The sequence below is a fragment of the Ovis aries genome, chromosome 6 (assembly GCF_016772045.2).
Source record: "Ovis aries strain OAR_USU_Benz2616 breed Rambouillet chromosome 6, ARS-UI_Ramb_v3.0, whole genome shotgun sequence".
Lineage (NCBI taxonomy): Eukaryota > Metazoa > Chordata > Mammalia > Artiodactyla > Bovidae > Ovis > Ovis aries.
Window position 1 is genome coordinate 103320512 of NC_056059.1, and position 12306 is coordinate 103332817.

General features: G+C 50.0%; 1 protein-coding gene across 1 annotated transcript in view; it reads right to left on the bottom strand.

Annotated features, from left to right (window-relative positions):
- The window catches only part of LOC101112483 (epididymis-specific alpha-mannosidase), a 38379-nt gene extending 36192 nt beyond the window's left edge, over window positions 1-2187 (bottom strand). Inside the window, 2 exon segments of the mRNA XM_042251090.1 lie at window positions 1712-1811; window positions 2130-2187. Coding sequence (XP_042107024.1) covers window positions 1712-1811; window positions 2130-2187 — 158 coding nt within the window.
- Between the last annotated feature and the right edge of the window lie 10119 nt (window positions 2188-12306).

Below are 12306 nucleotides of genomic sequence, written 5' to 3' on the forward strand. Positions count from 1 at the left end.
CTAGTAGAGGAGCAAGACTACCTGAAACTTTCTAAATAGGATCTGGGTAATCGATAGTGACCTTGACGAGATGCCTAATCTCTCTGGGCCTCAGCCTCCCATCTGTAACATGGGATGGCCATAGAGGAGCCGGGGATCAGGGACAAAATGCACAAGCGATAACAACCTCAGGGTCTCCTTGCTGGGGGAAGGCTGGTCACGTGGTGCAGCTGAGTGCTGCCTGACATTGTCTCTGTGCCCCTTGACCGAGGAGCAGGAGATCCATGGGGTGGGCTCTTCTGCCTGAGATCCAAATGCCTTCTTGGCATTTTCTATCATGACCAGAGCTGAGACTCATTCTCCCTTCTGGCCAACTTGCCCACCCATTCATCAAATACAACTGGAGAATATGGTCTCCAAGCAAGTCTTCATCCTCTCTGTCCCATCTCCCTTCCTTGGCCCACATCTGACATGATTTGACCTTGGCTTTCCTCCTGTTGAGAACAGGGTCTAGTTTCTTCTCCCTTTGTTGCTGGCGGGCACGTGACTCACTAGTAACCAACAGAATGTGGATAAGGTGCCCTGTGTGACTTGGAGGCTGTCAGAAATGGCAAGGCAGACTTTGCCTTGGTCCCCGGGGCACTCATGTGTGGAGGTGGGGCCGCCATGCTGTGAGGAAGCCCAAACCAGGCCACGTGGGAAGGAGACATGGCGAAGCCCTGAGAGCCCTTCAAGAGGGAAAGGCAGGCCAGCCCCGCTGCTCCAGCCCCACGTGACCACACGTGTCACACATGTGTCCGTTCTTGTCCTTTCCTCCAGGCCTGTGCATTAGCTGTTCTTGCTGCAGCTCTCTCAAGGTTGGATCTGATACTCATACCCCCACCTACCACCCCTCCATGCCTCTCACTTCCAGCGAGCACCTGGGCTGGAAATGATGGCATCCTCCCCACAGCCGGCATTAACTTGCCTGCCACATGCAGGTACCTGGCCTCTCCTTTCCTCCTCATATTACTTCCAGTGCCACCAGGGAACCCCTTCTATAATGGCAGAGCTCTCATCCTCCCCAGCCTACAGGGGCAGCCCCAACTCTGAGCTTGGTGATGCCTGTGCTTTGTAAACCGAGTATCCTCTGGGCCTCCTGGAGAAACACGGAGCCCACCTACCACCTTCACTGAAGCCCCTTCCTACATCTCTGCATCTTTAATCCCTTCCCCCTCCGTCCGCCATGTAGAGCTGGCATCTCTTCTTCACGCATGTGGACCAACACTGACCAGCTTCAGAGCGTCTCTGCGGCCTGTCAGCCTGCCTCCTGCTGCTAAGTCCTCTCTGGCTGGTATTTATTCTACTTCGGCTGTCACAACAGGAAACAGAGGGGCTTAAACAGCAGGCATGTATTTTCTCACAGTTCTCGAGGCTGCAAGACCCCCGGCAGGGTGGCGGCGGGTGACGTTTCTGTGACAGCCTCAAGGGCTCACTGTCCTTCCCTCGGGGGTTGGCACGTCCCTACAGGGACAGGCTACGGCACAGGAGCAGCTTTTCTAGGACAGGTTCTGCATGTCCAGCCTGAAGGGGCTATTTGAGGTCTTGGGTTCTGTGACCAACAGCAAACTGTTGTCAAGCAAAAGGGCTAGTGCCACATGTTTTGGCTGCTCCCATGAGATGCACCACATTGGATCCAGGCACCATGAGGAGAACGCAGGGTGCTGCCAGCTTTCCCCGCAGAAATGCCAACTTGTTCCCATCGTCACATGTGGGCGTGTGGCCTGTGACCTCTTCTTGATCCAGGTCATAGCTGCACATGAGAGTGTGAAGCGTGACTTGTTCTGGGTGATCTAGCGAAAGGACAGCCCAACCCTACGTTATGGTGCGTAGGAGCTTGTAGGATGGACATGTTGGCACCATTTCCATTTGTTCTTTGTAAGAACAAATCAGTGCTCTCTGTCCTCAAGGGCGAGTGGACTGGCCTCTGGGCTCAGGCTTGCCTTGATGGGCAGATTGCCTGGGGCTGCACGTGTACCCACAGCAGCTTGGACCCAGCATCCTCTTGCTTCCAACCCTCCATCGCTCCCAGTGTCTGCCCTCCAAGCGGTTGGCTCTCAGCTTGCATCTCAAACCCTTAGGGCTTGTCCCACCTGCCCCTCTGGCCTCACCTCCCACACCCTCTTCTGCTCCATTCCAGAAGCTGCTGGAAGGCCCACTGCCCACCATCCCCACAACCCCTTTCCTCTGCTCTTTCCTGTCCTCTTGTGTCCCCTCCACCTGCAAGGATTCACACTTCCAGCACCACCTCAGCATGACCAAATCCTCCCTACAAGGTCGAGCCCTTTGCGACCTCAGGCTCTTTGCAGGTGCTGTTGCCTCCACTGGGAAGCATCTTCCTCCACTTTCTGATGGGCAGGTTGTTAGTTCTCCTGTATGTCTTGTCCCTCTACGAGAGATCTTCCATGGACCTCCCACCCACTCCTCCATAGCATTTACTGATAAATATAACTCTACATTAATCTGTGTGTTTCGGTAACACCCTCCTCACTCACTAGACAGGCTTCATTCTGTTCTCTACTGTATCAGCACCTGGGACAAAGCAGGAGCTCTTTATCTCTTGTGTGGACACATGGATGTAATCGTTATGAACAATCCTGTTCGCTTCTACCCTGGTCGACATGGGTGATTCCCAGGGTGCAGTGTATAAAGCTCACCTCAGCCACTCACTACAATTCCACTTCATCCTGATTCATGGGCAAATTGCTTAAGTCTGGAGCAGGGTGACATACAACTCCTGCAGCCTAACTCAGAGCCTCAGGCTTCTGACCTGTGCAATGGGGATATGTAGGTCTGCCCTTAGGGTGATTTCGATGTTAAGCTGTTGGGGATGTAAAGTGATCACCCAACGCCTGGCCACAGAGAACAACTGCTTATACACAGCAGGCCTGCCCCACTGCAGGCTGCAAGGCTGCCTGGGTCCTCTTCTCACGTTTTCATCAATACACAACCCCTCCACCCCACTCTATCTCAGGCTCTGTGCTGGGAGGTGAGGCAACAGGAAATGTGCTGCTTTCAGGATGCCCTTGCTGGGGAGAAAGCCCTTGGCCATGGTGGACTCTGCCCACATGAGAAGCTACTGTGGTGGTTCGGGGGCTCCTGGAGGACCCAGGAGGCCTTCCTGGCTCCCCTCCCTCATCTGAGTTTCTACTGTCCTGATTTAATTTCCTGTTACTACTGTCCTGATTTCTAGACCTGATTCAGTTCTGAGATTTGCCACTTCCATTCAGAAGGTGGTGCTGCTGACAGAACGCTTTTTTATTAGACCCTCACATCTCTTTCTTTTTTAAAAAATTTATTTATATCTAATTGAAGGATAATTGCTTTACAATATGGTGTTGGTTTCTGCCATACATCAACATGAATCAGCCCTAGGCTTACATACGTCCGCTCCCTCTTGAACCTCCTTTTCTTATAGTAAATTCCCACTAGCTACCTATTTTACATATGATAGTGTATATTTTGGAAAAGGCAATGGCAACCCACTCCAATACTCTTGCCTGGAAAATCCCATGGACGGAGAAGCCTGGTAGGTTGCAGTCCATGGGGTCTCTAAGAGTCAGGCACGACTGAGCGACTTCACTTTCACTTTCACTTTCATGCATTGGAGAAGGAAATGGCAACCCACTCCAGTGTTCTTGCCTGGAGAATCCCAGGGATGGGGGAGCCTGGTGGGCTGCCGTCTGTGGGGTCGCACAGAGTCGGACACGACTGAAGCAACTTAGCAGCAGCAGTGTATATTTGCATGCTACTCTCTTAATGTTTGATCACGATGCCTGCCACAGAGTCCTCCTGCATGCCAGGAGATGCTCCTGTACCCTCATGCTTGCTCACATCTAGGAGGAGGGCTGTCACCCACTATGCCTGTGAAGGTGCTGAAGCTGAGAGAGTGAGCCTCTCCCGCCATGCAGGTCTGCAGGGCCATTATTGAACCTGGTTCCCTGACTCCAAAAATCTGAAACTTTTTCATTTCTCCTGTTAAAATCTGAGCGAGGTCTTTCAGTTTGAAGCCATAGCAAGAACATGGGAATGTGGTGGCCATCTTGTAGGCCACCTTCATACAAACTTCTGAGTCTCCTTATTGCAGCCTCAGGCCTCACCTCCTGGCCTCATCCTCTTCTCTCTACTTCCTGCCATCCTTGACCTGTTCCCATATAGAGCTTCTCCATCTTTGGCTGCAAAGAATATAATCAATCTGATTTTGGTGTTGACCATCTGGTGATGTCCATGTGTAGAGTCTTCTCTTGTGTTGTTGGAAGAGGGTGCTTGCTATGACCAGTGCATTTTCTTGGCAAAACTCTATTAGCCTTTGCCCTGCTTCATTCTGCATTCCAAGGCCAAATTTTCCTGTTACTCCAGGTGTTTCTTGACTTCCTACTTTTGCATTCCAGTCCCCTATAATGGAAAGGACATCTTTTTGGGGTGTTAGTTCTAAAAGATCTTGTAGGTCTTCATAAAACCATTCAACTTCAGTTTCTTCAGCATTACTGGTTGGGTCATAGACTTGGATAACTGTGAATATTGAATGGTTTGCCTTGGAGACGAACAGAGATCATTCTGTCATTTTGAGATTGCATCCAAGTACTGCATTTCGGACTCTTTTGTTGACCATGGTGGCTACTCCATTTCTTCTGAGGGATTCCTGCCCGCAGTAGTATATATAATGGTCATCTGAGTTAAATTCACCCATTCCAGTCCATTTTAGTTCGTTGATTCCTAGAATGTCGACGTTCACCCTTGCCATCTCTTGTTTGACCACTTCCAATTTGCCTTGATTCATGGACCTGACATTCCAGGTTCCTATGCAATCTGGCTCTTTACAGCATCGGATCTTGCTTCTATCACCAGTCACATGCACAACTGGGTATTGTTTTTGCTTTGGCTCCATCCCTTCATTCTTTCTGGAGTTATTTCTCCACTGATCTCCGGTAGCATATTGGGCACCTAATGACCTGGGGAGTTCCTCTTTTGGTATCCTATCATTTTGCCTTTTCCTACTGTTCAGGAAATATAAACTGTTCATTATATTCTTTGCAGCCGAAGATGGAGAAGCTCTATACAGTCAACAAAAACAAGACCAGGAGCTGACTGTGGCTCAGATCATGAACTCCTTATTGCCAAATTCAGACTTAAATTGAAGAAAGTAGGGAAAACTGCTAGACCATTCAGATATGACCTAAATCAAATCCCTTATGATTATACAGTGGAAGTGAGAAATAGATTTAAGGGTCTAGATCTGATAGATAGAGTGCCTCATGAACTATGGAATGAGGTTCGTGACATTGTACAGGAGACAGGGATCAAGACCATCCCCATGGAAAAGAAATGCAAAAAAGCAAAATGGCTGTCTGGGGAGGCCTTACAAATAGCTGTGAAAAGAAGAGAGGCGAAAAGCAAAGGAGAAAAGGAAAGATATAAGCATCTGAATGCAGAGTTCCAAAGAATAGCAAGAAGAGATAAGAAATCCTTCTTCAGAGATCAATGCAAAGAAATAGAGGAAAACAACAGAATGGGAAAGACTAGAGATCTCTTCAAGAAAATTAGAGATACCAAGGGAACATTTCATGCAAAGATGGGCTCGAGAAAGGACAGAAATGGTATGGACCTAACAGCAGCAGAAGATATTAAGAAGAGGTGGCAAGAATACACGGAAGAACTGTACGAAAAAGATCTTCATGACCCAGATAATCATGATGATGTGATCACTAATCTAGAGCCAGACATCTTGGAATGTGAAGTCAAATGGGCCTTGGAAAGCATCACTACAAACAAAGCTAGTGGAGGTGATGGAATTCCAGTTGAGCTATTTCAAATCCTGAAAGATGATGCTGTGAAAGTGCTGCACTCAATATGCCAGCCAATTTGGAAAACTCAGCAGTGGCCACAGGACTGGAAAAGGTCAGTTTTCACTCCAATTCCAAAGAAAGGCAATGCCAAAGAATGCTCAAACTACCACACAATTGCACTCATCTCACATGCTAGTAAAGCAATGCTCAAAATTCTCCAAGCCAGGCTTCAGCAATACGTGAACCGTGAACTCCCTGATGTTCAAGCTGGTTTTAGAAAAGGCAGAGGAACCAGAGATCAAATTGCCAACATCTGCTGGATCATGGAAAGAGCAAGAGAGTTCCAGAAAAACATCTCTTTCTGCTTTATTGACTATGCCAAAGCCTTTGACTGTGTGGATCACAATCAACTGTGAAAATTCTGAAAGAGATGGGAATACCAGACCACCTGACCTGCCTCTTGAGAAATCTGTATGCAGGTCAGGAAGCAACAGTTAGAACTGGACATGGAACAACAGACTGGTTCCAAATAGGAAAAGGAGTACATCAAGGCTGTATATTGTCACGCTGCTTATTTAACTTATATGCAGAGTACATCATGAAAAACGCTGGACTGGAAGAAGCACAAGCTGGAATCAAGATTGCTGGGAGAAATATCAATAACCTCAGATATGCAGATGACACCACCCTTATGGCAGAAAGTGAAGAGGAGCTAAAAAGCCTCTTGATGAAAGTGAAAGAGGAGAGCAAAAAAGTTGGCTTAAAGCTCAACATTCAGAAAACGAAGATCATGGCATCTGGTCCCATCAGTTCATGGGAAATAGATGGGAAACAGTGGAAACAGTGTCAGACTTTATTTTTGGGGACTCCAAAATCACTGTAGATGGTGACTGCAGCCATGAAATTAAAAGACACTTACTCCTTGGAAGGAAAGTTATGACCAACCTAGATAGCATATTCAAAAGCAGAGACATTACTTTGCTGACTAAGGTCCGTCTAGTCCAGGCTATGGTTTTTCCTGTGGTCATGTATGGATGTGAGAGTTGGACTGTGAAGAAGCCTGAGTGCCAAAGAATTGATGCTTTTGAACTGTGGTGTTGGAGAAGACTCTTGAGAGTCCCTTGGACTGCAAGGAGATCCAACCAGTCCATTCTGAAGGAGATCAGCCCTGGGATTTCTTTGGAAGGAATGATGCTAAAGCTGAAACTCCAGTACTTTGGCCACCTCATGCAAAGAGTTGACTCCTTGGAAAAGACTCTGATGCTGGGAGAGATTGGGGGCAGGAGGAGAAGGGGACGACAGAGGATGAGATGGCTGGATGGCATCACCGACTCGATAGACATGAGTCTGAGTGAACTCCGGGAGATGGTGATGGACAGGGAGGCCTGGCGTGCTGCGATTCATGGGGTCGTAAAGAGTCGGACACAGTTGAGAGACTGAACTGAACTGAACTGAACTTGACCTGTTCCCACCATAGGGCCTCCCGTGCCTTCAGTCACAAGGTTTCCTATTGTTTCCATTGCAATAGCTCATCTCAGACTCAGCTGAAGGGTCTCATGGTCCAGGAGTCTCCACTGGGGCCACAGCACCTTATCACCTCCCCTCTTCACCCTGAGACTACAAGTGGCTTCTGGCAGGGACTGCCATCTTGTTAGGTAGTTAGAATAGGAAAAGGAGTCCAGAATGGTGGTGGCTAAAAGATAAGGAAGGGAAAATCCCATGAAAATAGAACAGAGGAAGGTCCGAGTGAGTGAGAACCTCAGGTAAAACAAACAGCTCTCCTGGCTAGCCTGATTTACATAGGGCAGGCCCAGGGTGAGGAGAAAAAACATAGAAAAAGAGGAGCCAAAATTGGGCTGGGGGGCCTCTCTTCTTTTCGTATCTTTTGGGTGGTCATTCCCTCATGCCTCGAGAATGTATTTTCCTTTACTTTCTAAATAAAACTGAGCTGTAGCATAGCGCTGCAATACTGGCCCATCCAAGAGCTGTAACGCTGACCGGTCCATCACTTCAAATTTTTGTTGCGACAAGACAGAACCGAGGAAATTACACACTCACTTGATAATCTGATTCTCCTCTGGGTCCCCAGGGCTCAGCCCAGGGTCTGGTCTGACAAGCCCTGGTGGGCGCAGAGGGAGGTGGTGGGTGCTGGTTCACCCTCCTTGTGGGTAACCACACAGGGACACCTCTCACTTCTGGTCTCACCATGCCCACCACACTGAATGCCCCAGAGCTGACCCTGCAGGGCTGCGCTAGAGCACAGCACCCAGAATCTTGGCCAATTTGGCTTCTCATAGCTGTACCAGGAAGGGCTGTGGAAGCCTACAGTGTGGTTCCTCCACAGGGGACTCTGTGAGGCTCCATCTGTAAGGCCAGCCAATCTCCCAGGACCCGCAGAGTAAGGACACTGATTTCCTCTCAAAATAACCTCCCAGTTCTAAGAACAAGACGTACACTTATTTCCTTCAGATCTGGGGACAGTCCAGGAGATGGGGAGTCTTACAAAATATCACTCACAGAGCTTGAATTTGAGACTCAAATGCTGCTGAAACTTACCCAAGTCACATTGCCAGCAGGTAAGGGTCACAGATCTGACCCGAGCCCAGCCCAGTCAGTGAGGGGCTTGTTAGCTCAGCCCCTCTCCCTAGTGCCTGAACCAAGTACTTTCCCATCTATCCTCTCCTGGTAGCCTCAGGACAGCCTGGTGGCAGGTGATATTGTTCACAGCCCCATTTTCCAGATAAGGAAACTGAGGCACAGAGAGCTCAAGGGTTTGCCTGCACCTAGTAGGCAAGTTGGACTCCAGCCAGGTCCATCTTGGCCCTGCTCAGCCTCTAACTTGCAGCCCAGGTGCAGGAGGGTGTGCAAGGGGAGGGCGGGTGTGCATCAGACTCTCAGGGGCCCCTTTTCAGACCACTCATCCCTGAAGTTCCGGGGACTGTAGGTTGTGCCCACTATGGTGGTGTTCCTCAGATGTGTCAGGTGGGACATGCTGGACCAACCCTCCTTGCTCCCGGATCCCCGTCCTCCTTCTCACCTTTGTAGACCCCGGCTGAGAGTCAGGCCCTGGATAGGAAGGAAGACGCTGGAAGGTCCCTGTGGGCTCAGGACTCAGGTCAAAATGTTTTCCCAGGTAGACCTCAGGATGGATGAGTTCTTACAGGCCAAGCATGTCAAGGCCTCTGACCTTCTGCTGCTGTAGCTGGTCTTCTGAGGTGTCTCGTTAACCAAGACCACTCTGGCTGCCTGCCAGGGAGCTTGCTTTCTCACCTCTCCATCCTCCATGTCCTTCTCTTTGCATCAGGCCAGCACCCACCCACCTCAGTAGTAGACAAGACACTTCTATGGGGGAACATGGTCTTTCTTTTTTGAATTAACGAATTAATTTCTGGCTGTGCTTGGTCTCTGCTGCTACGCTGGCTTTTCTCTAGTTGCGGCAAGTGGGGCCTGCCCTCTAGTTATGGTGCGAGAGCTTCTCGTTGCTGTGGTCTCTCTTGTGGAGCACGGGCTTTAGCACATGCAAACTTCGGTAGTCACAGGACGTGGTCACAGTAGTCATGTCTCCTGGACGCTAAAGCACGGGCTCAATTGTTGTGGTGTACAAGCTTAGTAGCTCATTGGCACATGGAATATTCCAAGATCAGGGATCAAACCCACGTCTTCTGCATCGGTAGGCAGATTCGTTACTACTGAGCCACGAGGGAAGCCCTGGAACATGTTTTTTCCCAGCAACTCAGTGAACAGGAAAAGCTGAGTGTGGACAGCAGCCCCTGGGGATACAAGCTCGTCCCCTCCTGGAGGTGACAGCTCCCCAGCTGGAATTCTCAGCGGAGGCCTGGGAGAGCGGCGCGGAGAGAGGGCTCTCCACTCACCCCATCGGGCCTCAGAGGTTCCGGGGCTCCTCCAGCTGCAGCAACAGAAGTGAAATGTCCTGGAGAAGGAAAGACACTCTTGGAACGGTCCTGGGACAGTCCTGCGAGGGCCCTGCTGTCCTGGTTCCCCAGCCCCAGCTCTGGGCCTGCCCTCAACCACCCTCCCCCTCCCAATACCAGTAATCCCCTGTCTCCTGGATTTCCTCCTCTGTTCCACCTCCCTCCTTCTCTCTGACTCCTCCGCAGAGGACTAAAGCATGTTTAACAGTCTCCTGAAAAGGAAGGAAGCAACCTTCCAGCTGGGGCAACAGTCTCATCCCTAGGTCCCCTTGTCCTCTCCGTCACCTTGGTCCCTGCACTCTGGATCTGCCCACTGTGCACTGGTCAGGAAGGTCTTGACCTGATCACTGTGCTCATTAGGACGCATGTGCAGCTGCTTAAACATGACTGAGTGACAGTGGTTCAAGCAAGAGCGAAGGTCACTTCTCTGGTGGGGAGAAGTCTACAATGGCAGGCTGTTCTGGGCCACTGGTGGGGTGCTGTGTCACAGGCTTCCCTGGCGGCTCAGCTGGTAAAGAATTCTCCTGCAAAGCAGGAGACCCTGGTTTGATTCCTGGGTCAGGAAGATCCCCTGGCGGAGGGTGTGGCAACCCTCTCCAGTATTCTCGTCTGGAGAATCCCCATGGACAGAGGAGCCTGGTGGGATACAGTCCATGCGGTCACAAAGAGTCGGACACGACTGAGCGGCTAAGCACAGCACGCAGCACAGCGTCACAGAGTAATCCAGGCATAAACTGCTGTCTCTCTTGCTCTGCATCCCCAGGGTGTCTCTGCCTTCCTTATATGGCTGCAGGTGGCTCACCCCGCTGAAATGCCATCTCAGCAGGGAAGAGGGAAAGAAAATGGTGGGGAGAGGGCAGGTGCATCTTTGTCCAGGTGACCCAGAACTTTCATCATTTCTGCTCATATCCATTGTTCAGAGCCTAGTCACATGGTCTATCTTCCATGGGAGGCTGGGGAATGCGTTATTTATATACATCCATGTCCCATTGGCTATCACTTAGTCACATGGTCTATTTTCTACATGAGGCTTGGAAACACAGTCTCCAGCCAAGTCTATTATCCTGTCCTAAGAGGGACTCTGTGGTTTTGTTACTAAAAGGAAGGGGACTAATGTGTCATGGGGGGCAATTAGCTATTTTATTCGTTAATCACCTGTTCATTTAGGTCTCAGGAATTCTTTCTCCTTGAGTCCAGAGAGACTGAATAACAGTGACTTGAATCGTTAGGATATCTACTATTTACTTACAAAGAAGAGGGATGACTTAGGGTCTGATTCTGCCGCCCATTAAGGTTTCTAATATTCTCACATCCCTCGATCACAGAATGGCTGCCACAGCTCCAGTCATCTTGTCACCATACATCGACATTCAAGGAAGGAAAGATATGCAAGGGGTGTTATCTTCCTAGCTCTCATTTTTAAGAAAAAGTGAGAAACCTTACTCTGAAACCCAAACAGGCTTAACCCACGTATCTTTGAAACTATTACCATAGTACAAGCCCAGCTCCAGCTTCTAACAGGCTGGGAAAACAATATCCGGCCGAGCAGAATGATCTTGCCGTGACTGATTAGACCAGTGAAAGGTCACCCCTTGGGACTGAGCTGGTGTCCAGTGAGCAAAGAGAGAATCCTGTGAGTGATGAATTCTGGGCCACGGAGTCAGCAGTCATCAAGCCTGCCCTCCTGAGGCTGCCCCTCTGGGAAGAGGGTGTGCCCTCCACAGTTTACTGCCCCCCAGTGTGGTGATATTGATCCACCCTCCCTCAACCTGGACCCTCCAGGCCTTCCCCTTTCTCTCCAGCATCTCCTTGGTCTCCTCTATTTCCTGCTCCCCCTCTGCTGCTCCCAGCGGTCCCTGAGGGCTCAGAGCCCCACCCCAAGTCCAACAGCCTGGCTGACCCTCATCACCTCTTTTGTGTACCCAGACCCTAAATCTTCCTCTGGTCCAGTCTAGCCTCCCAGCAATCACCTTCCTCCTGGTGACTCCTGGCAACTCATCAATGAAGGGCAGTTTGACTTAACACCAGTGATTTGAGTTCTCTCATCTTAAAATGCAGACATTAGCCTCCAGCTCTCTTGGTGTTCAGAAGACTATATTTGATGGAGCCCTTAGGGCGTTTAAGTCAATTGTTTATCAAATCTGGAACTTTCTTCAGTCACCCTGACCTCAGGTCATTGTGGCGGCTTGTAAATTATCAATAAAGACAAGAATATTTAGATGATTCTGAGATGGAGCCCTCTGTATTAGTGTCTACAGTAGCAAGACCCTGTTTGGCCTGGTAGATGGCACTCCAGTCCCAGAGAAGGGCAGGGGGCCTTAAGGGAGTTAGGGGCTGAGGGGCCACCCTTCAGTCACTGAGGAGGCTGATCTCTTTGCAGAAGGATGTGAGTTTCTCTACGAAACGTTTGGGATCCGGCCACAGTTCTCCTGGCAGGTGGACTCACTTGGCGCCTCTGCCACGACCCCCACCCTGTTTGCCCTGGCAGGCTTCAGTGGCCACATCATCTTCCGGATCAACTATGACCTGAAAGAGGCCATGCAGAAGGACCAGGTGAGCAGTGAGCTGCA